Source organism: Glandiceps talaboti, chromosome 16 (genome assembly GCF_964340395.1).
Source record: "Glandiceps talaboti chromosome 16, keGlaTala1.1, whole genome shotgun sequence".
In the NCBI taxonomy this organism is placed as follows: domain Eukaryota; kingdom Metazoa; phylum Hemichordata; class Enteropneusta; family Spengelidae; genus Glandiceps; species Glandiceps talaboti.
This window is the reverse complement of record NC_135564.1, coordinates 17,604,897-17,632,713: the sequence shown is the minus strand read 5'-3', so window position 1 is coordinate 17,632,713 and position 27,817 is coordinate 17,604,897. Positions and strand designations below refer to the sequence as shown.

The 27,817-nt window shown below is 34.5% G+C and overlaps 1 protein-coding gene across 1 annotated transcript in view; it reads right to left on the bottom strand.

Moving 5' to 3' along the window:
- Positions 1 to 216: 216 nt before the first annotated feature.
- The window catches only part of LOC144447833 (phosphatidylinositol 4-phosphate 5-kinase type-1 alpha-like), a 79,941-nt gene continuing 52,340 nt past the window's right edge, over positions 217 to 27,817 (bottom strand). The window contains exons 6-15 of the mRNA XM_078137941.1: positions 23,980 to 24,132; positions 22,768 to 23,067; positions 22,157 to 22,234; positions 20,730 to 21,010; positions 20,097 to 20,180; positions 19,491 to 19,624; positions 12,431 to 12,556; positions 11,577 to 11,889; positions 10,446 to 10,590; positions 217 to 7,669 (exon numbers count right to left, since the gene is read on the bottom strand). Coding sequence (XP_077994067.1) covers positions 7,640 to 7,669; positions 10,446 to 10,590; positions 11,577 to 11,889; positions 12,431 to 12,556; positions 19,491 to 19,624; positions 20,097 to 20,180; positions 20,730 to 21,010; positions 22,157 to 22,234; positions 22,768 to 23,067; positions 23,980 to 24,132 — 1,644 coding nt within the window. The 3' untranslated portion in view covers positions 217 to 7,639. The remainder of the gene's footprint in view (positions 7,670 to 10,445; positions 10,591 to 11,576; positions 11,890 to 12,430; positions 12,557 to 19,490; positions 19,625 to 20,096; positions 20,181 to 20,729; positions 21,011 to 22,156; positions 22,235 to 22,767; positions 23,068 to 23,979; positions 24,133 to 27,817) is intronic.

Genomic DNA, 27,817 nt, shown 5'->3' with positions numbered 1-27,817 from the left:
AGCCATGTACTGACAAGACCTGTACTATAGTGATAGTCCCCTTCTGGTTCTCCATTGCAGGCTAACAAAGACAAAGCAGGCAAGAATCAATAGAATAGATGCCCACTGATGTCACATGTAATGCATTTTTAAACCATACAGTTTATATTACAGCTTTCATCATATCTTGATCTTGTAGAGTTGAAATGAGACGATGTCATCACACTATTTTCAGTAAGCAAGTTCATAATTTATTTGGCCAATAGCTCATAATAGTCCAATGGTAATAATAATAATACAATCTGCTGTACACTGACAAAAAAAACCACCTTAGATGTAAGGCTGCTACACATGAAAACACAGAATTGTTTTATTGTAACGGTAGTTCTACCACAGCTACTATCCTTAGGATTCAGTGTATATCACGTTAACAATTACAAACAAATGATTCTCTAGTACAAAAACTAGATGCTCTTTTTTTTTTGGCATCAAATCTAACAAAAGGCCATTGGCTCTATACAAGAATTCATTACTGTCACAGAGTACAGTTTCTATAGATTGCTTAATGTGCTTTTGAAGGTCTAAATCATCCTGACACAGGTTAAAGGTCAAAGGTTACATACAGTGAAATGTCACCTGGGGGCTTAATATACAGCTATGATGAAATTCAAAGTTTGACTCAAGTCGGAGCAAGGACAGAGAGCACATCAATGATTATTCTGGCCACCATATAAATGCGTTCTTGATAATGTACCATAATCTCCATGCAAGAATCAAATACTGAAAGTTTATATGCATGTATAAACAAGCTGTAAAAATTTCACATTGCCCATAAATTTCCAATTCTTAAGTCAAGATTGAAAATAGTATTTTGTATATTCTCCATACCCATCATAGTAATTTTGTTGTGCTAATATATACAGATTGTGAGACTGGTTAGCGTCAGTCACATGCACACACACAGTCTTAGACACTGTGTAAAAACATATAGAAACGGCACAATATCATTAACAACGTACACATGATAAAGCTGATCAAAATTGAGAAAAAAAAGACCCTGTTTTTTTTTTTTAAATTATTACTGCATAATTAGAGATTCTTCAGTCTCTTCAAATAGCTACAAATGCTATGCAAATGTAGTTTACTAAACTAACTCAACTTTAGACTGTTTGGACAAACTCAGATTTGCATATTCATGAATCTGCAACTTCTAATAACCAATCAGTTCTTCTGAAAACTCTCTTGACTTGCTACAAAATCTACATACTGTTTGCATATTCATGAACTGCAACAATAGGAAATACTGAAAATCATATTATTTTATCAGTCTTGTGTTTCTTTCCAGCATTAATATTCTTTTTTTTTCGATACAGTGCTTTGACGAGAGTGCAAATGCAAGATAAATTCTTTATGAGGCACTTTTACTTCCTCAATTTCGATAAAATTTCAAGATCTTGAGAATTGTTGCATGTATTTACGAACTGTCGTTCAATGAAACAAAATATATCTTAAGTTACCTTTTATAATCTGACCAAGAAATTGTCAATTTCATCCGTACAGAAAATAATGTCATTTCAGCAAGACTGAATGTTGAAGGACTCTGAGTCATAGTTATAAATGCAGTTTCCACTCAAATAATCACAAATGCTGGAATACAGCTATCAAGATCCCAGCAGTGTATCTCCAGCTTTATACAGGTGTATCTCAATAGTAGTACACCCAAGATTATGCTGTCGAGATATCGGTGAAAATTCGACTTCAGTTACCAAACTTTTAACAAAGTAGAAACTGTATTCATAATGTCATTACATATTTGATTACTTTTTGATACTTGTAGACATCACAAGTTAATCATAGCTTTTAATTACTGTATCTTTACAAGATATCTTCTGATATATGTACGATATCAGTACCGGTATGTTTAAATACCACGTCATTTAGCCCTAATTGGCCCTCTCATAGTGCCGGCTGATAGGGCAGCAACAATGTCATTCAGCCCTAATTGGCCCACTCTGAGTGCCGGCTGATAGGGCGGCAACAATGTCATTTAGCCCTAATTGGCCCCTCTGAGAGCTGGATTGTTGCATCTAACAGGTGATACAGCAACATGTCACGCCGTACCATACATACTAACCCATACCACTTTGGTGTTGTTATCAATGATTATTTGACAATACTGTGTTTTTAACCAAAGATAGGAGACATATTTATAAATAGGAAGTGGAGACAAGAGACATCATACCAATTGAGTCAAAATTTACCTACAATTAGGAATAACTAAATAAATTAAAAACATAAAATAATGTTGCATGACCCTCATTATCATGACATACATAAATATGTAGATACCAAATCACTAGTATACCAACATCTTTGCCCAGAAAGCAAAATAATAAATACATACACAATGTACAATAACTTGGATGGTGGAGTCCCCCAAATACATCCATGTAGCATGCAGGTTAACTTTACACATAATCCTGGTCTGTACTTTCAACAAATCAGTACAATACTGCTGGTAACAGCTACTATACATTGGTATACCTGAGGTACAATTATGAGTAGAAAGCTCAGATGTACTCATACCATTTAGGATCTCGAATTCGACCGACTGATGTTGCTACCCTCGTACACAGACATGTGAATCTTGACGGTAAGTGTGAGTTCACTTTACTTTTCAGGGCATGCATGTCTGTCTGCAAGGCTAGTGACGTCACATACTCAAAGTCTTTCACCTAAAACATATCATGTAATGTGCATATGTACCTCAAAGTGTTCTACTCTTGAACAGGCACCCTGGTTCACCAGTATTACTGTGTGAGGGCGCTGTTCAATTTCCTGCATGTTGGATCTACCACTGGTTCATCAGTATTACTGTGTAAAGGGGTGTTGTTCAATTACCTGCATGTTTGACCTACCCAAGATAAATGTCATGTAGTCTCTCAAATCATACTGTGGAAATTTAAAATTTGTATGGCTGTAATTTATAATACTGATAGCCTACAACATATATCAACAAACATCCGAGCTGGTCAAAAAATAATCTACCAACATTTCTGTAAAGATGTTATTTCAAGTTCTTGATTTTCAAATATTTCCAGTGAATCGTTCTAAGTTTCATAGTGCCAAATTATCATGATGTTAACTTTGAGATTCTACATTTGCTGACAGAAAATGAGGGTGGCTACACTATGATGGCAAGTTAGTTGATGGCAATGATAGAAGCAGCTATGAATCATGTCTGAATATATAGACCATACAACTATATATTGGACAACCATGTGTACTTGTTACAGTTCAAAATGTCCAAAAAACATCACAAATGTTGAAATTTCATTTTACTCTTTCACATGTGGTCATTGTGTTATCTAAGCTGTCATTTATGGTCACTTCTACCTATCGTAAATGAGTCTTAACATCAGCAACTTTATTTCTTTTTTTAGGCACTTTTTTTATCCTAACTTTTGTAGTACCCTTATAATATTAACAAAGTAAGACTCAAAGATAGCAATCGAGGCAGTATGAAACTTACAACAATAACTGGTAACCCAGCAACAAGTAATCTTACCAACAAGTGTCAATTACAAGTTCAATGAAATCATTTATTGCACAGAACTGTTTCCCTATGTGACTTTCACAAATAACATCCTTTGAAATAATACCGACAATAATGACTAATCAACTTACTTTGACATAATACCTCAAATATAACATAAATTCATGAAATTTTGATGCTGTTCTCAGTTAATCTTCTGAACATAAAAGAAAAAGTTTGTAACTGATGAAGGACGCACCTTGGTGATAAAAACTTATCATGAACCTCTATAGTTTTTATGTACTATGAATTATTGTGGTGTAAACTCATTTTGAGTAAGTATTTTACATTATCCTGATGGCAGTAGTTATAGCGATCCTCAATTTGAGCTACAAATTCTGTCTGTAGAAGTATAAATAGGTTTTGTCAATGTTCTGTCATGAACAAATATTTTATTTTCCTTAGGTGCAGCCTTCATCAAAGGGTACAAGTTCAAAATGTAAACATAAAGTAATAATAATAATGAAATAATACATAAAAAACTTACTTTTTGTAATTTTATAATAATACATAACCTAATACGACATGAGGTGTGTTTGTAGCGACAATTGATTTCATTTACTTTCAAAACTTTAGTACAACAATTCCATTATCTTTCCCTGCATGATTTCAGAACTTGGTAACAGTTTACGTCATCTGATAAATTTTCCATAACTTCATTATTTAGTCAGAAATGAACGTAGTAGAGATTAGAGAACTCAGGTAGATTTTACAATCCTAGTACCCATAACAACCAAAATATAACCAAATGAACAAAATAAACACTTGCTTATGAAAACTTGAGATCAAGGTCATTATTAAACTTATGTTCAGTATTATACGATTATGAAGGAATTACACAATAAAAACATAACTTTAGTAAATTATTAACATTTCATTCTCTCTTTTTGTAGAATTGAAATTAATTGGCAAATAAAGTCACCTCTTTCTTTAAAATGAATCGAAAAAAATTATAATTTAATGACAAAATGGGAATTACAAGAGAAACAAAAAATATGTAATGACACAATTCTCGTTACCAGGAATAGAATTTTACCACTAACGAGTCATAAAAATAATGTTTATTTGATTTGTTGGTTGACAAAATCTCTCCACACGCTACATATACATTTTATGATGGGGGATAGAAGAATACGTTGACCTTCTTAATCTATTTTGACCTTCTGTGAGGTAAAATGTTATTGCAGGTACTGAGAATTATCTAATATCTGGTTTCTTTCCCATGCTTGTTATTGTCGAGAATACAAAATACATAAATATAACACTAAGAAACAGTCTTAGCACCTGAATGGTGTTCTCCCAGGCAATGAAAGTACTTGAAATGGTGAGCTGAAAATGATAAAATAAAATGAAAACGAACTCTGAATGCTTGATATAGTGAACTCTGATACAATGACTTGATTATAATTATGATATAACACCTGTGGTTGCTGCAGTGCATTTGATTTATATTATCATGATAATGATACATGGTTATGATTTGATGGAAATCTGCAAATCAAATCTAAAACTGACCTTTCTATAATGTAGCTTTTACCCCTGATTGTCATAACTGCAATATGATAGTGGATCAAAAGGCAAGTTTTTATACAGCTGGGTAAGTTTATCATTTCTTGCAATATTTAGATCCCTAAATAACGATACAGTAATTACAAGTTTACAATTGTATCGTAATACTAAGAAAATCGTTGGCCAAGTATATGATGGAATATTTTTTGTTTTACATCATTAGAATAATGTTCATTGATACACAATCTAATTACTTTCTGTGTTTCAGCAACATGACCTTTGCCTTCCTCAAGACTGACAATGGTTATTTTTCACCACTAGATGGCGCTGTGTGTGAACAAATTGTCCTGGACCCTCAGTTTTGCAATAAGGCTGAATCAGGATCATAATGTTACAAATCAAATGCACCGATTAATAATTATACTATTTGTATGTATGCTGTCTCATGCCTCCACTTACCCATACCTGTGCTGTCACCATCGATACACCCATAACAGTCTTGTTGCATAATTCAAGCAGATCTTTGTACTTTATGTCATGAATCATAAATGAATCTTAGATGAAGGCAAGTGAAAGGGTATGAAGTATTTTGGTATAATTTTGTTCTATAAAACATAACAGAAATACCAAGTGCAGTGATTCTCCTTTTAACTCCTATGTCTATTCAAGTTTGTAGTTTTCGCATAATGCTCATGGTAATCAAGTGTTTAAAAATCAAACAGTATTTTGAACAGCCATTTTAGACATTTATTTGGCACAATATTAAATGGCATATAAACCATCATATATATTTTTTACGAGGACAGAACTTCATTTGAAATGAGCTGCAGTGATACAGTTGTCAATCCAGCTAGTAGAGGGGATGCTTTGTTATTTAAAATATTTTTGACAGACTTCATCAAATGACAGTATTTGCCAATTTAGCATGGACCCCAAATAACACAATTTGTCATTTCGCATCTAGTGTGCTCTCCTTTATCATGGGAACAATGTTTGATAGACAAAAACAAAACATCCAATTTGTCATTTTATATTTGGGAGTTATGCTTTATAATGAAAATCACATTTGACCGACGTGAACAAAATGATAAAATGTGTCAATTTTGCCAAGAACCAAAAATTACCCAATTTGTCATTTCACATAGAGGGTGTCCTTTACCATGGAAACCATTTTTGAGGGACATGATAAAATTGGTCACTTTTGCAAGTAGTTGTTAAACTAGTTTTTGCCATTAAAACATGACCGGTGAACCTACTTCCGAAATATGCAACAAAGACTCTCATTCATTTCAGTCAGGCTGACCATTGAAGGTATAAATTCAAAAAAACTTCAACAACAAAAAAAAAAAAATAAACTAATCCTTCCTGTTCTTTTGTAAATCTCTTTCTCAGCAAAATCTGTTTTTATGTTTCTTCAAAAACTAAATGTCTCTCTTTTTAAGTATTTATCTATTTCATTTGGTCAATTGAAGGAGTTTATCAATTGATTGGTCTTGATCACTGGTATATCATGCAACAGAAGAAATCACTGGAAGAAAAAGAAGCACACCATATAAGTTACCATGGAAATGGGTGAAATGCAAGGCAATGTGTTGGGATGCAGTGGATGTGATTCTGATTTGGTGACATTCTAGGAGAGATCTACACTACACAGACTGATGTCAGAGGTACTGACTGTGAGGGCGCTATACTTCAACAGGGAGGATGGTGTACTTTGACTAACAGTGAGGGCACTATACTTCCATCAAGAGTGAGGATAGTACTTCAACCAAAGGGAAGTGCAATTAAGTAAACCACCTGTGGGGGCGCTATACTTATATCAAAAGTGGTGATGATTATACTTTAACTTACAAGAAGGTCTATATCAGTATACTGACATTGAGGGCGCTATACTTATGCTACCTATAAAGGGTAAGAGCAAGTCAACCAACAGCGTGGGCACTATACTTACAAACAGTAAGGATAATAGGAATGATTCAACAGTATGGGCTTAAAACTAAAGAGTGGGTAATATCCTTCTACAAACTGTCTGGGTACTTAGTCAATGAACTCTGAGGGCGCTATACTTCCACTAACTTAAGGTAAGGCATAAACTGAAACCAGAAATGTCTCCTAATCTGTATTGTGTTAAGTTGTTAAGCTAAAGTCCTATTTTTTTTTTGGACTAAATTCACAAACCTGTGATGATTATCGTATTCTAAAACACAATTAATGTTGCATGTTAAACTTTGCAGGCTCTATTCTTGGAGAAACTCGGCACTAAGTTCTCAGGATTCGGAATTAGAACCTCCATAGAACGTCACCAAGGCTAACACCATGTAATGCATGTCATATCATGGATGCAGTGTTACTGTAATACAAACACCAACCACCCCCAAACCCCTCTCCCAGTAAGTGGCACCCCTCACCAACTAAGAAATGGATGGTGTCACCGACATTAACGGCAGCATACATGGGGCGTATGAGAGACCACAACACAAAGCTACAGATTGTGAGAAATGAAGAACTGTACACAGTTGTCTTAATAACTAAATCCATGTGGGCTTTTTGGATCGGTCATAACCATGTTGCATCGGAGTCTGAGTCCTTGAAAAACAAAGAAACAATACAAAGCAGGCAAATAAGGATAAAATCAAAACATACAAATCATGCTAAAAGACAGTTACACTGAAAGTAACTCTACATACCCAAGCAATATGTAACAGTGAATACTATGGAATATTTCATCATCATTAGGAATTTAATTTTCCTTGATTTTGTTGATTACCTGTTTACGGTAGCGTGTGCCTTGGAAATGAAAATGTTAAACTTTTACTTTTATTTTGTTCAGGAAAGCTAAAACCCATTTGCAGTTTGAAACAAGAAAACAAAATTGGAGTCACTGAACAAATAGTTGAAAAAGAGGTCAAAATGATATCATAATGAAGACATTTTAGAATCCAATATGGCTGCCAAATAACTCGGTGAGAAAATAAAACATTATTGATGTCCTTGAAAACAAGACCGTGAAACCCCAAATTTCTGTATTATCTCAAAAGAACCAGAAACAAGCTTTCATATGGGAAAGATTTGAGATATTTTAAGAACTTTTTTTTGTATTTCATGAATATTTTAAAAACTTAGATTTTCTGGAAAAGTGATTTTGAGGAACATTCTACGTAACAATTAAATCAAAGTGAAGGAATGCTTTTAGCAAAGACTTTCTACAGATTGTCATTCAGATCAGTTAAATCAAAAAAGAAATTCCTTGAAATGAATTATTCCATAGTATTATTAGATAAAATGTGCAAAATCACAACTAGTATGGCCTCTTTCTGTACCATATCAATATATTTTCAATAACATTTTGATTTCTACTGAGTTGGAAACCTTAAAATAATCTGAAGGTGACTGTGTATTGCTGTTGTATGCCATAGTGTGTTTGATATGAATTTAGCCCTTGGGATCAGATGGTAAATTCCAGACATCAGTCCAATCATGTAATCCAAAGACTCAAACTCTCTTATATTTTGGCTGTTATATATTTATTGGATGTCAAATCAATGTTTTGAGGAGAGCATATTGAGTTTTGAAATTAGGTTTTCATTTGGTTATATTGCCAAACAGGAGTGTCCAAATATCTCACCAAAATAGAACTTTTGATGAGGTACAACTTTTTCTTGTATATATCAAAGCAATATAGGTTTCCTTTGCTAACTACTTGTCCTGTCTATCAGAAATCATGGCAAGATAGTGGATACATATTGAGGCATGTAATCACAAAATTAAATCCTTGTTTGAGGCCTAGTCATATCATTATACAGAACAATGCAATATCTCCCAATTTTTGCTGACAATCCAAATGCCATAGTTGGTGAGGCTTATACCCTGGATAGACTACAATGTACACATTCATGGATGTGATTGTAGAATACTTGTACACCAGTCAGTAGAACAAAGAATACAACTACTACATGCACCCATCAATGCTACACCAGTGACAATAACCAAATATGGGTCTGAATTTTTAACTCAAGCATTATTTTGTATCATTCTTATCATTTTGTGAATTAATAAACTTTTTATAGGCACATTTACCAATATATACAACTTTTACAAAAGTTACCATAAAAATATATTTTCAATTTTCTTGACAATATTCAGATTTTGCCTTTATTTGTGCAAAAACAAGAAGAGTGCAACAGACATTTCTTAGTGCAATGACAAAAGATAAATCATGCATGCAATACAGAAAGAGTAATATACAGAAAAAGTAATATTTGGAAACATTTTACAAGCCCTTATGGTGGAGTTTACAATAATTTAGACATGCCTGCCTTCTCTTTAATATGATTAACATAAAGCACATACAGAGAACTTTGGCTTATCTAGAGTATAGTCAGTAACTAGCCTCAGTTCTCAAACTCTTCAGTGGTGGCGATAAAGGGCGCCCCCAGTGGTGAGACTGTGAAATCATTCAACATTTACTATAGACAGAGGCAACTGCGACTAGTTACAAAAGTACCACTAATACCAGCACAGTGTGTTATATTAATGGAAACCCCAAAATTAATTTTCATTTTAATGTTCCAAAATAAGGTTAGTAACTACACCAAAATTATTGAACAGAAAATTTATGGAAAGCACGAACTATTTTTTATGCTTCGATATTTTGCAAAGTGAACACCAAACCTCTCTACTGCGTTAGACACTGTCCAACCAAAATACGACAAATGAAAAGAACAGATTTTTACAAACACTGAGGTTTTTGTTCAGGCATATTTGTTGACTTGATGAAAGCTAAGTCAGGGTGGGTGCTCAGAAGCCTGTAAAGTTGAATTTTGTTCAAACTCTCCAGTTTTCGTTTTTTGTTTTTTTAATCAGAACTATAAACAAATTTGAATGAATTCTACTAGTCTTTAGTGAGAGTTTTGGTGACCACTTTGTTGTTGTTATCTCAGCCATAGAATTTACAGATAATAATGACATGCACATACAGGGTGTTAAGACAAGGTGCAAAAGGGATTTCATTACATATTTTTACGTGCATTATGCACTTACTACAAAGGACAATTTCATGAACATCCAGGTATCTGGAAGGGTAAAGTTCATTTATGTTTTATCTCTCTAGCTTTACTAGGACAGCTAAATAAAGTTGGTTAAATTAACATAAAAGTTGACATAAGCATAAGAAGGTGACAGAGAAAGAAAATTGAAAAAAAATAAGTGATTTAGATTGCAACCTTTATCCTACCAGGTCCCCAATTATACAGCTGGGTTGACGAAGGCACAATTTAGATTAAGGCAGTAATCATTTGTTTTATCGCCATCGAAGCAGCGTAAATCGCCAGCCCTTCTTTTTACTCTTTTTTTGATTACCTACCAATTCTGTGTTGAGTGGTTCCTCTGCTTCATCTGTTGCCATGACATCTGTTGTTGTTGTTGTTGTTGTTTCTGATGATTCTACCTTAGTGTTTTGTACAACTTGAAGTTCAATATCTTCTGTATAAACAGCTTCAGCACCCGCACTACAAGAAATAAATTATTATAATAATAATATTAATAATGTTGGTTTTAATATAGCACTTTAACACTCTGTGCTCAAAGCACTTTACAATTATTACCCCTGGTATGGATCTATTGCGGCACAACAGCCATTTACTTCCTCAACTCCCTGGGGAGCTTACAATCCATTGTAGCCTCTGTAAGCTCATAGGATTAAAGCATTCACATTGCAACCTCTATCCTACCAGGTCCCTAATTATACAGCTGGGTTGACTGCATGAGGCACAATTGTGATTCAAATCTTGCCCAAGGACTTTAGCCATTCAGAAACAGCAATGACAGGGCTCAAACCTGCAACTTGCAGATTCAAAGCCGGCCACTCTACACATCCGCCTATCATGACTCTACACACATATATATGGCATCAACTTGTGCAGTACATTTTCATATTAGAACATTCATCATTATACACTCTTAAATAATCATGAACCAAATGTACAGGTTAATCCACGTTACAAGGTACTATGTTCTCACCTCCCTGCAAGCATAGGACAAGAAGTATGGGTTCAAATTGATCCCATACTCTGTACACAAATGTTGTATCAAATCAAGCACACACTCAATATGAATGTGAGTTAAATTTTGTTGTTGCCAGAATAAAGCCAATACGAGAAAACTGAGCCCACACACCAATGGTCCAAGGTGAAATATCTCACACATGTTAGTGAATTTTTATCTCATACCAGCCAATTCACCAACTTGTGTGACCCTCTAAGCCCATTCGTAAAAACATAGAAATAGTGAAGAAATTTACAAAGTCAAATCACTGAGCGAATGAATATTGATAAGCACACCACTTGCCATATTTGGGCAAAGTTTGCCAGGGCGTGATTGCCCGGGTTAGCTACACGTGCTCTCCACTGAACTACATTGGAATTGATACTGGTATATGATAAGAATCATAACTTTACTTTGCAGAATAAAGATGTTAAATATTACATAACTTTACCTTTCATTGCTAGCAGAAGCTTGTTCTGTATTTGCGTCTATTTGTGGTTCTTCTGATACCTGTCTTGTGGTCACAACTGCAGTTTTTCTTTCTGTAACAGTCCTCACTATTGTGGAGGATGTTTCAGGTATTTCTGTAGCATACTCTACGGCTGTAACTTCTCTCAAGAGACTACTGCTTGGACCAGGTCCAGGCTGTTTAGTAATTGTCGGTACATCACCAGTGGACGCACTGCTTGGACCAGGTCTTACAATTGTTGGTACATCACTGGATGCAGGTGGTGTATTGGGCAGGATATCTGGTTTGGCACCACCTGTACATGTAAAGTCAGAAATCAGTCTTTTATATCTTTCTCTTTGTCAAGACAATGAGGTTAGGATATTCATGATGTTATCGCCAGAGGTTTTCCCATAAACCCTTGCAGGAAATCCACAAAATGTCAAGTGCAGTAGAGCTTCTTAAGAAGATTTCAAAAGTTCAGTAAGGCACCAAGATGCCATTTTATCACCCAAAATCATAATAAGTTGATAACATTAATCAATACAAGTATATGTACGACAGAAACAAGTCTAATTAAATGTTTCCTTCAAGGCAATTTTATATATAACTAACATTTTCATCTACTGCAGATCCAAAAATCAGTGCCCTCAATACAACCATGATTTTAATAAACTAATCACTGTACTACCTAAGAATAAAATCAGCATCTAATTATTGGTATTTAAAAAAAAAATTCAGTGAATATATTGTTGGTTCTCTGATAAAAAAATAAAACACCAGTTACAGCTAGTGGAGATTTCAAGGCATTAACAACCCCTACTATATAGTATATGCAAGTAGAAATCATATCTTACTTGTGGTCAGTCCTTCATATGATGTAGTTGGTCCCACATCTAGGGAGGATGGTTGTGAACTCTTAGATTTCAATACACTATAGTTACCACTTAGACCTTTTTTCTTAGAAGGAGAGTGTTTAATACCTGAAACAAGAAATAGAGTGTTTAGAGTAATTATTATCATACCAAGTACATATTTCTAACCAAATATCAGGCAAATACACCTATCAATGATAATATGGATGATAATAGCATTTTTTAAAACCAAATTTGAACAAAATCGAACTTGCAATACTGCCAAGTTCATAATAGCCCATGGATTGAATTTAAAAGTGTTTGTGCAGCATCTGATAAAAATACAATAACACATCTTATAGTAGATGTATAACTTATTGAACAGAGTCTAAGCGCACAATTTTAGGAAATAATGTACCGCCAAAATGGAAATCAATGATAATATGGATTAGACTTTTGCTGATACTTAGTTCAAGAAAACTCTAAGCAACTCTCAGTTGATGTCAAAAACAAGAAGAAGGGATCACCATGCAAATTTTAAATATAAATCATAATGCTAATCAAAATTAAGCCATTTTAGAATCCAATATGGCCGCCACATACTGTATTAACACTATGGGGAATAAAAGATTGTTGATTTCATTTTTTTAAAAAGACAGTGAACACCAAATTTTGTTTAATATTTCAAAAGGACTAGCAATATGCATGCAGCATAGTTTGGTGTGATTTGAATAACTTTGATTTTAGGAAATTGATCCTGGAGGTACATCCTTAATAAGTAAATTCTTTCAAAATCCGAACTGTTAGTTGTGAATGTAGCTCTGTTACTCTAAAGACTACTGTAGTTTTACTAGTGGCACAACATATACAAGTTATTCAAAAGTCAAACTTAGTGTATTAGATGGTATCATGACAGGCATGTCTTCCAGTCATTCGGACAAAAAAGTATCAGCAACCTACTCTTTTGCTGTTGCTGAATCAGATAGGCACAGTAAGTTTCACGGATGAAAAAAATGGGCATTATCTCCAGTGAAAATATGATATTTTCAAAAATGCAATTATCATCCACATATAACCATTTCACCACCAGTGAACATACATAGATTACCGTACAAGCATTACCAGAAGTGACAACTTTGGCTAGAGTCAATTTGTGTATTGTGCATACAATTTGCATATTTAATATATGCAAATCAACTTATTTGTATATATCACTTACATTATCCATGAGCAGGAATGAGGTGTTGACAAAGACTTTAAACATGCATTATGTTGTATCTGGTTCACTGGCTAAACTGAGTGTTTAGAAATTGCAGTGAAAATACCTAAGTGTAATTATCAATATTCAATATCCAAAAAGTATTGTTGTTGGTTGTTTTTTACGGTGACAGCATGCCTTAAAACAAGTGATATCTCAATCAATTATATTTTACAATAGGACCTTACTTTCATTACATGCACTGAAGTCATAAATACTATGTAGTTGTTTACAGATGAGAAATTACTTTACAACCCACAGTTTGCCAACAACGAAAACAAAAGAATTATCAGAAAAACAAGGAACTTTTACAGGGTATATATATATATATACTATAATCAAACTGTAATTTACCCATCATGCACTAGACAAAGAACTGGACTCATTTAACAGATAAAATTAGAACATTTAGAAATTTAACAAAACTAAAAAACATAATTGGTCTCTAGAATTTCATGAAAATTATCCTGTTTTTATAAATTATGGCTACAGGAAAAGTTAAGAATTCAATATTAATCTAAAGTAAACTAAGAAAAAGAAACCAAACACTATTATTAACTATTAAAATAACTTTACACTATCATGTCTAAACAAGCATACCATTTTAACACCAGATATCATAAATCTATATCTTAATTATGAAGTAAACTAATCGACTAAAGGACCTCTAAATAAATTTAAATAAAGTATATTAAAAACAAAAAAAATGGAGTAAAGTCTAGGGAAAAATCACATACAAAGGAATGGGGCAAATTCACTGTCAAGGTCAAAGGTCATTTTTGTGTGTGTGCAATTCCAAAGTTGATTGGTGAGTGAATTTTCAATTTGCCCACCCTAACGTCATGGTATGTAAAGGCAATAACGTCACAGAGTTTAAATAATGCATATTGTAGGAACCGATAACTAGAATACAAAAATGTAGTTCAAAGGTGTTGAGAAATCAATATGCGTAACTATCTGTTTTACGAATAAATTTTGAAATTAGAATTTTCCTCTTTATTGTTGAATACGATAACACAATAACAAAATTTGATGATTTGGCATTGCAGTTATTAACCACATAAAGTTGTCACAAAATAACTTCTATTCCTTGCCATTCATTGAACACTTATCGTTGCATTATTTGTGTACAGGGAAGTTCATAATGACATTATCGCCTTTGCAAACGAATCAACCCTCATTGTGTTTTTGAATCAAGGGTAAAACATACCAAGTCATCAACCACCAAATAATGGTTTTAATACCCCAAAAGAAAAGGAGTTTGGAATCATGCAAAAAAATTGAGCGAGACCCATGCATGGTATTATAAAAGTGACCAGGTATCCAAATGATAAGAAATGATGTACTACTTAGAAGAAGAACTAACTGGTCAGTGGAGTGAAAATAATGTTAATGAATTAATAATAATTACTTGAATGCCTAGTTGTTCCTTCTCTATGTAAAGTAGTTTTGAGATCAACTAAACACAAGAGAAATGAACGCAATTATGAGATGACGTAACCAGTACATAGAATGCTGAGACACTTGGAATCTTTGTCAATTACAGCCACGTTTATACATCCTCACCTTTACATACCGAGTTTTCGAACAATCAGTTAGTTTCTTGTTTTTCCATTAATTTATTTGACAACGGCAAATTTCAACACACCTTGCCATTTCAAGACTTACAGTACACTACTCGCCAAGAGACTTGGGTATCTGGCTTGAGAATGTAGTTCGTGCCAGTATACCGAACCAAGTCTCAAGGCTAAAGTACTACATAAGGCAAGCTGTTCTGAAATTTTACTGCATCTGAAACTTTCCATTTCAACTTGAGGATGGCACAAACTTAAGAAGTTGAGAGTAGATGTATAGAAAAAAGTACTTGTAATGTGCTAGTTTGAAATAAGATGTATTTGGAAAGTGGCTTTTTATGGTCATTCCAACAAAAAAATTGAGAAGAACAGAACCAGTTATCTCTGCATTCAACCAGTAAGAATTGTTAGAAATGAGATAAAGATGAAGAAGGTAAAGGTAAAAGTTGAAAGAAAAGGTCAGCATGACACGACAAGGCACAAACACATAAACACAAAATGTTAGAGGGAAAAAAAAACAGACAGTGAGAGGGAGAACAAGTACCTTGTCCCCGACAGCATCGAAGGGGATAGCAGACAAGTTCTGAAAAGATGAGTTGGAGAGAGAAAACACGTTCTGACTTCTAAAGTTAAGTTATTTAAAACATGCTAGGTTCAACATGTATTTACATTTACATACACAGAGAGAGACAATTTATCTCTGCATCCATACTCTGTTGTGTAGTTGTGTTTAATAATGATTACATTTTACATTCACACACAGAAAGGCCGCCACATATAATAACATGCAACAAAGATCATCCTTAAAATCCATTCTGGAAAATATGCAAATATATGCAAAACACTATATACAAATATATTCAAACATATGCAAATATATGCAAACAACTGTATTTGGTATATGGTATACCTACAATCCTCACGGAACATAAAAAAATTTGACATTCTAAAAAAATCAAAAAAGAAAGGTATTGTATATTATCATAACGTTTGTTTGGGTAACCTCACTCATATCATCTGAAAAGCTTTTTAGATCATTTCATAGAAAGAGAGAAGAACAATTTTTTTTTCTTAAATACCGAAGTGGAAGCACCCATTACCATTTCAACAAGTCAAAGTTGCTACAAAACTTTTTACATTGCAAAAAAGAGAACATATTTGATATTTTGGGGACAAATGATAAAACTTGCTTCATTTGAAAAAAAAAATTCAATTAAAATGTATTGTATAATTTCAAATCCATACATAGCAAGGATCTCATGAAAACAGAAAAGAAAGCTTAAATAGATCTTTGTTGCATGCTACTTATACAGTCAACCTTTTTTCTTTTTACAAAAGTTTAACATATAATATTGGTGATTTGTTAACGGTAATGGTGGGAAAAAAGTTTATTACTGTACTATAGGAATACTTTAACTTCATCTTAAAATTATTTTCTGCTTTGTTTTTCAGCCATCAACATAAATTTTATGTGATAAATATTTTTTTTTTCAGTTTGTTTGTTTTCCAATTTCTTTTAACAAATTAAAAGTAGACATTCTCTGTATCCAGTTGTGGATGAAAAATGAAATGCAAACAAAAAAGGAACAAAACTTTTTAAAGTATTCCCATGTATTTGTGAATATGAGGATGTGAGATTGATAGTGTAGTGCTAGGAGGGTGGTGAGTATCCTGCAAAGTTGAAATGGTTTTAGTAATTACATAACAAACAAACAAACAAACAAACAAACAAACAGACAATGAAGAATGCTTTAACAATCTGTAAATAAATCTGACGCAAAGAGAGCTGCTGAAGTCCAAACTGAGCATGCTCAGATGTATGGGATTATAGTAATACTAATCTGGGGAGATCAGTAAGATTCAAGCATGTGGGTAACCAGGACTGGATTACTTATAGTTACAAATAATGTAACAGACCGTTTTCAACAATAATTACTTCATTTTCATCAATGGAAGGACACTAGATATCCCACAATGCATCATTCAAGATGGCATGTGTACAAGTTCAACATGCTGTAGAACATACTAAATGGTTCTCTCTTTGTCAGATTTTATTTCAGATTGCAATATGAAGTACTGTATCATGAAAGACATAAAACAAACAGAGGGTACATTTATTCTGTTATTGATATATCATTATTACATATAGAAATTAGATAGACCATTAACTGTAAACTTTGATGACAATAAATACATGACATGGATATGTATAGACTGTGAGTGACTCTAGTGATGGCGTATCATTTGAAGTCGATCATAATTTAGACAGGTTTCAATTTTTTTCTATATAGCATACATATCTCAGACTATTTTGCTGCTATCTAGCAAGAGTACCATTCATACAGAAAAGTCAGGACAGATAGGGCGAAAGGTCCAAGTTTGAGCTCACATACACACACATACACACACAGACAAGGTCAAAGATCCAATCTCAATCTCAAGCTCCAACCTGAGCTGACACAGGAAGAAGTCAGGACAGACAATATGAAAGGTGAAATCTTGAGCTACAGCTCCAACCATAGAGCTGACTCAAGAAATGTCAGGAGAGACAGGGTGAAAGGTCATATCTTGAGCTACAACTCTGAAAGACAGGGTTAAACTTAAAGGTCAAATCTTGAGCTTCAACTCCATCTACACAGTTGACACTTGACATCAAAGTCAGGTCAAGATCAAATCTTGACTTTGAGCATAGACAATACCATCTATGGCTATTGTTTATGACTACATTATCATCTACATAGTCACCACAAGACACAAACACTGAAGTCATTCACACAGGGTGAAAGGTCAAATTTTCATGATAGTTGAAACTACCACGCCACACATATCAGATACAAAATATAAAATATATCATAATAATATTGACAAAGGGTTATCACCAATAATCTTATGACACTCTATCCCAACATTTTGATTTGTGACAGCAGTTCAATGAGTGCACCTTGGAAATCTGATACTTCACAAAAGGAAATCTTTATACCCATGATGCATTATAACCATTTTGCTTATTTATAAACTTCTTAAAATAGCTTTGCTCACTTAATTTAGAAGAAAATTAATTTATGAGTATGTTGGAAATTTGGTGGTGGTGATCACCATTTTTAATTTTTTCTTTTTATATTTATTTTGTAGGAGAGGAAATACTTTTGAAAGTCAAATTTCCTTAAATCTTATGAATTCTTTCTGAGAAGTATCATTTTCAAAGATGCTTTTCTCCTCAGAGACAATTTTTCCCATGCAAAAAGTTGTCTATTGAAATGAATCTCGTGTTTGAGAGATTGAAAGATTGAAAGATCGGCCGTTGAGGGCGCTCTTTGCTTCCCTTTCTACAAACGACTGAAGGCAGACTGTGTAATATGCTGTTCTGCAACACAATGTTGTTGCATCCAATCATGTCACTCCATTTCAGTTTATTAACAGTTAGTCCTGCATGTTCATACCCACACTGCACACACTATGCATGATCAAAATCAGCAGATAGCTCTCAGACATTTTTATATTTGGCCCCAACAAATAGGAGATTATGCAACATACAAATCAGCAACATATTTACATGCATGTATATCTAATGTCTGTTGGCAACTTTTGCCCCTCATTATCCTAGTGTGCCTACAGTCGTAAGGAGAGGAAAGATAAGGATGCCCCAGTGACATATTTTTACAGTCTATGCAAAAGAATTGACTACATACACATTTTCATTTCCTGTACAAGTAATATTGGGAATTGCTGAATACACCCATAGTCCATATTCCAGGAGCAGTATTCCCTCTAGCGTTTCTTTTGCTATGGCAACAGTAAAAGTGACTTTTGCTTAAACTACAGTAATTTCATGGTTTCCTTTGTGTTTTGTTGGCATTGTACAAAGAGTTTAACACCAATGTGAGCTTATTAGGATTACACTTTGGATGTGGTAAACTGATGTGTCAATTAAAGCAAAGGAAAAAGTTGGTCTTGAAAAGAGTACTGATTATCTAGCAAACTGCCAAGTCTCAAATTTAAGCTTAGAGGGAATACTGTTAAATTAAGGACAGCAGGAGAAATAAACTATCTACTACTACTAATGGATGGATAAGAACATACATGAAATAATTACGTATCAGGTTAGGATAAAAAACACAGTCACACTCATCATTTGTAGGGTTAGTATCATTGAAAATCTTGCAACATCTGAAGAAGTAAACTGTAAATATTCAGAATATTTCAACCACGCTATATATTACATGTAAAGTACCTGGCATTTTCTTGAACACTGTTTTACCAAAGAAGTCCATAAACCTCTGGGCATAGAAACTCGGTCTGCATACTGAAACTGTCTCTCCGTCATGTACCATTGCCTTCCATGTATGCTCTAGCTTCTTTTTCAGTCTTTGCAGAAAAAAACAACACAGGTGTTACCAAGACAACAACAACAATCTGAGGTGACAGACTAGACTCATTCAGACTATATAATACTTAGCCTTCACCACTAAGATCATGACCATAATGTCTTTCTCTAATATGCACATACTTGTCTTTTCGTACCTTGTGGAATAAATAAATAATTCAATTCACTTCATGTTTTGTGATATTCACTTGACTGCTGTGACGTCTCTAATTCTTGTGACTTTTTAATGTATACTGTTATACTGAATACTCATTGGTTGGAGTGTAATCATGTGACCATTACTAATTCATGCAGCTCATTGGTCAATGTAGGATCACATGCCACTGACTTCTGTTTACAGCCAAAACATTAAGCATCTCATTGGTTGATGTGTGATCACATGACTACAAGTAATTCTGTATATATGAATACTTTTTTTTAAATTATCAGATTTGGGAATCTGAGTAAACTTACTTGTAACATTGTAAAATATCTATAATACCCATAAACAGTAGTAGTCTCTCTCCTCTGGCATTTTTTGCTGGAATACCACCAGTCCTATCAAACAATACAGTGGTACGTCAACATGGATGGAAAATAATACCATACACACAAAACAGAGGGGGGGGGGGGGGGGTTTATACATGTCAACTCACTATGATCGATCAATTACATGTGTAAATAATCATACGCCAATACAGAACCGTGTAAAGAATTTTACATTCAGGAAACTGAAAGTTCACTGAAAACTAGCTCTCAAAGTTGCAGTACATCTGAAGTCTAAAATCTTATCCACACTGAATCACCAGGACATTCAGTTGACACTGACAATGTCAAAATCCTATACACTCAATACACCACTGCCAAGCATTTTGCATCGGGAGTAAAATATTAATAAGTAATCTACTGGCATAAAAACAATCTTTAAACAGCGACAGCAGGTAATACAAACATCCGGACACCCTTTGACATCTTAGCTTACTCAACTGTTTGTAAAGTCACATGTTCTGACAATCTGTTGACAAAGACTGAAGTGTTCAGTCAAAGAATTTCAAGTATTAATTTCCTGTCTTGTATTTGGAACAATAATTTATTTGTCAAACTTACGGTTCATCATCTGATTCTTCGCCTTCATCTGGTGCCACTGCAATGTCTCCCTGTATGATCTCCCTAGGTGTTGAGAACGCAGCCACTCGTTGCCTGTTATTGTACGACTTGGACCTTGCAAGTCCTGTTGGTCTACTAGCCTGACTTTGAGAAGTACTTGCTTCTGCTCCGTCTTCCCCTTCCCCTCTTGCATTGGAATTTTCCCCCTCCTCATTTTTAGGACCAGTCTGTTTAAAGATGTCTACAGATCGGCCTTCTTCTACTGAACTCCTACTTATACTCTGTCAAAGCAAAAATAATATTAAAATTACTCACTATCAAAAGATCTGTGAAAATACACTCTGGTATTCAAAACTTTTTACTATAGCATTTGACTAAAATCCAATATACATGTACATGTAGTTGTCAAGAAGTTCTTCAGTTTCATGTGACAGTTGTCATCATTTTGCTGGAGTTTTACAAAATCATAGGCGGAAATGACAAACAGGCCTGGTAGGGAAATTCTCCTCGATGTATTATCAATTGCCAGTATGTCATATAATTAGAACGTAATATAAACAGTTGACAACACAGTTAATGGAATTTGATAGCAAAGCCTATGGGTCACATCTACATCCTGATCAATGCCAGCTCTGTACTGAGGAACCGAATTGAATGCGTTTTATCTATTAAGTTTTTATTAAACATAGTAAAATCCACACGGTATCTAATTAGTACACTTCTAACACAGACTCATAATCTATCTAATTAAACTGTGTGCCCTCCAATTAAAATAAATTTGACATGCCATTAATGTACAGTAAATTGCTTGTGGCCTAAATTTGGGTGTTCCCCTATCCCTTTACAGTGACATTAGTAAACCCAGTTTTGTTGTTTTGACTCAAGACATAAAAATAAATGTTGTCTTTCATTAGAGTACACACACCTGATAATAAACTCTCCACTATTTTCTGAGGTGACAGACAGGAGATTTACAGCATAGTACAGTATCTTACCTTTTCCCTTCCTGCTATATCTAAGTTGTGAAGTAAGCTGTATCTTACCTTTTCCCTTCCTGCTATATCTAAGTTGTGAAGTAAGCTGTATCTTACCTTTTCCCTTCCTGCTATATCTAAGTTGTGAAGTAAACTGTATCTTACCTTTTCCCTTCCTGCTATATCTAAGTTGTGAAGTAAACTGTATCTTACCTTTTCCCTTCCTGCTATATCTAAGTTGTGAAGTAAGCTGTATCTTACCTTTTCCCTTCCTGCTATATCTAAGTTGTGAAGTAAGCTGTATCTTACCTTTTCCCTTCCTGCTATATCTAAGTTGTGAAGTAAGCTGTATCTTACCTTTTCCCTTCCTGCTATATCTAAGTTGTGAAGTAAGCTGTATCTTACATTTTCCCTTCCTGCCATATCTAAGTTGTGAAGTAAGCTGTATCTTACCTTTTCCCTTCCTGCCATATCTAAGTTGTGAATTCCTATAAGTAAGCTGTAATCCATGATTTTAAAGCTTTCTAAAACCTGCAAATAAAATTGAAAATGTTAGTTGAAAGTAAGACCTCAAACAGAAGATGTATTTTTGGGGTTTGACAAACACTTATCTGACACAGCACAATGTGTATTCAGTTACCTGGGACACATACAATCTGTGCTGTGTCTATCACCAAAAACTCAGGACGAAATCCTTCACAGAGTGACATACATCATACCAGGTCCCCATTTACAGTGTAGTGTATACAGCACATTTAGGCCTCAATGGTGGTTCTTGGAATCTTTCTCAAAGACATACGCAAATCAAAAACTATGGAACCAGTGAGGATCACACCCACCAGCAATGTGTAGATTGCACGTCAGTCACTCTAATCATTCAGCCATCCATTGTCGTAAATCACAGGCCTCTTTACGCCACCATCCAAAATGTACCCATCATATTCCATTGCATCTACAGAACTATGGGCTCTGACTTGTGAGATAGTCAGTCATCGTGACTTGCATAGATTTGAGCCAACAGCACTATACAGTTCCATCACATATTTCTCACTTTCATAACTTACCCTACAGTCTCTTGAGATAGTCTTCATCATTGCACCATATGATGATGCATCCAGTAAGATCCCTTCAGGATTCTCTTCAACAAAATCTAAATCCTTCAACGTTGGACTTTTTTTTGATCTCTCATATTTTGATGCCCTTCTTTTGTAAGTTGATCCTTTCATGTCAAATTTCAGATGCATTTTGATATTTGTAGGCAGTAAATTGTTCATGACTATAAGACGGATATTTTTACCCCCACACTGGTAAGTATAGAGTCCATAGAATTTCGGTAGCAAAGTTCTTGGATTCTGGTTCAGATTCTGTCAAAGAAAAACACCAAAAAGAAATGATTTAATAAACCTTGGCCTGTAAGATACGTTGTGTTGTTCAGCCCTATAAGGCTTCTTAAGATGAGTGCTGGCTGATAGTGTGGCACTAATGCCTGTATCTTGCAGACTAAACAAACCTGAGCTTGTGTTATTTTCAAACCTTCCAATTCACTCAAGTTCTGGTTCCGTTTACAACAAGTAGTTTTATACAATAGTTAGACTTGTTTACCTTGCCGTTTCCAAGATAAATTGCGCCGCTCCCCATACAATACCATGTATTCTATAAATGCAGGCGTTTGCACATGGTAATAGTTGCCATCAAAATCAACCATTGAAAACTAATTGCTATTTGATTCAATCTTGATAAAGCCACGGCCTATCCTCCATGGCCACATCATAAAGCAGATTGAGATATAGATATGCAATGACCTTATTTTAATTGGACACATTGTATGGGGCATGATGATGATATGGACAATTATTGGACAAATAGAGCTGATTTTTTCACCATCGGGTGAAATCATGATTACAGATATATAACAAACATTAAATCTACCCTCTCAACAACTACAGTATGACATCAAGATGAAAGGTACCGGTATGTATAATAGTAATACAGTAAGTGTGCACAAAAATTTATTAATATGAGGCAATAAGAATCAAAAACAACAACAACAAAAAAACAAAAACAAAACAGAAGAAAACAAAACAAAACAAAACAAAACAAAACAATCAAAAGGTATGTACCAACTAAACTTTATGGTGAAATGAATTAACATCTTCATCTATACATCAATATCATTGCAGCCATAGTTCTATGGCATCATGCATACTTTTACTTTTATAATGTAAAATCTTCTGGCAAACACTTCCTGATTTTAGCAGCATATTCTGAACACTTACCATGTAATAACCTGGCAACAGTTTCTGCAAGAAATCAGCCTCTTTATGTTGTACAGTTTTAATAATAAATTCATCATCACTTGTTAAATAAAATACACTACCACTAGCACCAGGATTGGACAGCTCTCGTAACGGATTATTACATAATGATAACTGAAAATATAAAAGACATGGAAATTAGTATATAATATTATTTATACAAATAAGAGACTTTTCAGTATGATCCCTCGAGTTTTAAATAGTTTATGCACATTTTACAAAAGTACAGAGGAAAGTTTAGTTTATCTATTTGTAGAATGTGACAGTGTTCAAACTATTTGGAATAGCTTTATTTCTCTATGGGGTATTTCATTACAGACCCCACAAAAGTTTACTGCAAAACAAATTATTCGACGAGACCCTATTTTTTCGATACTGCTAAGTCATTTAATCGTTATCGCAAAAAAAAAAAAAACATTTATGAGTGCAAGTTAAAGCCAGTACTCTCTTCTTTCAATTTACTAATTGCAAATATTAGGGATGCTAAACAACTCAATTATTTTACTTCCAAAAGGAACAACAAATTACAATTTTTGTAACGAAGTGGAATGATTTTGACTTGTAATGTCTGGTTCATTTTTTCCTTTTTCTTTTTTTTAATGAACTGGAAGCTATTTTCTGTTGTTTTTTTCTTGGTAAATGTATTCACTTTCTTTGTTTGAACTCGCAATAAAAACAAGTTAAAAAAATATAACAGAAATAAAAGTTCATAAATCACTTTCTATACTTTCAGAAAGAAACTGTTTATGTTAGAATATCAGTGCAGGTTCAACTGTATGAACTGTACACTACGGGATGATCACACAGTGTCGTACAAGCTCAATGAACGAACATCGAAACCCTGGCACACTGTATTTCACTTAAGAAGTAAATTTTCATCACCTCATCAACATCTCATTAGTAAATACAGAAGATTTTATCACTGATGGCGTGAAAGTTTCCAAACTTAATTAGAAGTGTGAAAATGAAGTTCAGCAATCGCATTGACGCCAGACCCCCTAAATGATTGAAGTTCGCTTGTTAAGCTTGTGTGCCATTGTGCGGTTATCCTTATTAGCACACAGACATTCCAAAACAGACAAAAATAAAGACAACACTGCTTTCTTTACCATTTGTTCCAAAGGCTGTTAAAGTATACATTTTAAGGTATATAAGAAATGTTCACATCATACCCCCCCCCCACCCCCACCCCCACTATTTCAACTTCAGTTTTTTTAAATATCCTGGACCTGTATAAAAATCATTCATGTCACAAAATTTAAATGATAAAAATGTTTGAGAAAACAAGTAGAAAGTATTAAAGTGTCATTACAAACATTAATTAATTGATTGATTGAAACAGAAACTGAGAAGTACAAGTAACATATCTTTATAAAAAGACACTAAATATTTATAATTCTAAGGTAAAATTGAAAATGACGACATCAAGGTGAAACCTAATAAATGTATACAAATCTATTCATCATGCCAGTAGAATACCTAGGTAAAACCCTGGAGAATCCTCTCCAATGATATTTTTACTTATCTATGGCCTTTCAGACACAAAGTGACCTGCTTTGGAAAGTTTGTTGGCATTCATTTAATTATCTAAACGAGGGTCATCTTGTCTCAGAGGACTGGATGCTTGTCTGAGTTTATTTGATCAGAGGAAATCAAGACCTGCTGGTTGATTTCAAATTCATAATGACATTGCCATAGAATTCATTCAAGGTTTTTTTTTAACTCACAATGTCACTATGGACATCGATACGTGCATTTCTGAAAATTACCAGATAAGGGTAATCTTGTCTCAGAGGAATGGATGCTTGTCTGAGAGGTTTTTTTATCAGAGGAAATCAAGACCTGCTTGCTATTTTCAAATTCATAACAACATTGCCATAGAATTCATACAACATTTTTTTATCTGGCAAAGTCACTATGAACATAGTGATGTCTAAATACATTACAATATCTTCCTCCCAATCATCTGTACGTCTTGTATTTTTTTTAGTCATCTCTACTTTTCCAGGGTTGTACAGATAGGTCAAGTCCCACCTGAGCTTCTGAGTCTTTTACAGGGCTAACTATGAGCAATATGTATTCAAAACGGTTCCATTTGATCTCTTAGACTACAAGATATATCATTTCATAGTTTTTGTACTCCACCCTCATTGGCCTTGCTCTTAATGCGGGTTCGCCCGATGCATGAAGGCACCCCCTCACAGCATACCTTACAGACTAATTCCCCCTTTTATTACTAAATTTAAAAACTCTAGCAGAGACATTTTATCTCAGACACACATTCATCAGTACCCAATCCTTTCCCAATCTCCTTAGTCCTAAAACCTTTGCGGATATACTTCTAAGATATTTCCATGGATGTTGAAACAGTAATACCATTCTGATCAAATCATGAATACCGATAATTCTAATTACAGATCCACCAATAAAGAAAAAGACACGAAAATCAGTGATCACAGATAAATAGGAACAACGGCAGTAATAACATGCACATTTTTCCTGAAGCTATACAATTTACACATACATATGTGGCATGAAATATTTCCATTTCCAATCTCAATCACATTGCCACAAGGCAAAAAAAGAGATTGAATTCTCCTTGCATTTCCATTTGAAGGACTTCTAGTGACTTGTAATGGAAGTATTCACAAAAAGAAATTTTCACTGAAATTGATTTCCACAGGAGAGACATCTTTGAAAACGCTCATTCAAAAAGATGTTGCACAGAAAACTAAGGCCTTCTTTAGTATTTTGTCTAATACACTACAGTGGTTCTAACCACAATGGCTGATCAGCTATCAATGAGCACGGGTAGGATATAGACAGTATCTCTGATAGGGTAGGATCTAGACAGCATCTCTGATAGGGTAGGATCTAGATAGCATCTCTGATAGGGTAGAATCTAGACAGCATCTCTGATAGGGTAGGATCTAGACAGCATCTCTGATAGGGTAGGATCTAGATAGCATCTCTGATAGGGTAGAATCTAGACAGCATCTCTGATAGGGTAGGATCTAGACAGCATCTCTGATAGGGTAGGATCTAGACAGTACAGCATCTCTGATAGGGTAGGATCTAGACAGCATCTCTGATAGGGTAGGATCTAGACAGTACAGCATCTCTGATAGGGTAGAATCTAGACAGCATCTCTGATAGGGTAGGATCTAGACAGCATCTCTGATAGGGTAGGATCTAGACAGTACAGCATCTCTGATAGGGTAGGATCTAGACAGTACAGCATCTCTGATAGGGTAGGATCTAGACAGCATCTCTGATAGGGTAGGATCTAGACAGTACAGCATCTCTGATAGGGTAGGATCTAGACAGCATCTCTGATAGGGTAGGATCTAGACAGCATCTCTGATAGGGTAGGATCTAGACAGCATCTCTGATAGGGTAGGATCTAGACAGTACAGCATCTCTGATAGGGTAGGATCTAGACAGTACAGCATCTCTGATAGGGTAGGATCTAGACAGTACAGCATCTCTGATAGGGTAGGATCTAGACAGCATCTCTGATAGGGTAGGATCTAGACAGTACAGCATCTCTGATAGGGTAGGATCTAGACAGTACAGCATCTCTGATAGGGTAGGATCTAGACAGTACAGCATCTCTGATAGGGAAGGATCAAGACAGCATCTCTGATAGGGTAGGATCTAGACAGTACAGCATCTCTGATAGGGTAGGATCTAGACAGCATCTCTGATAGGGTAGGATCTAGATAGCATCTCTGATAGGGTAGGATCTAGACAGTACAGCATCTCTGATAGGGTAGGATCTAGACAGTACAGCATCTCT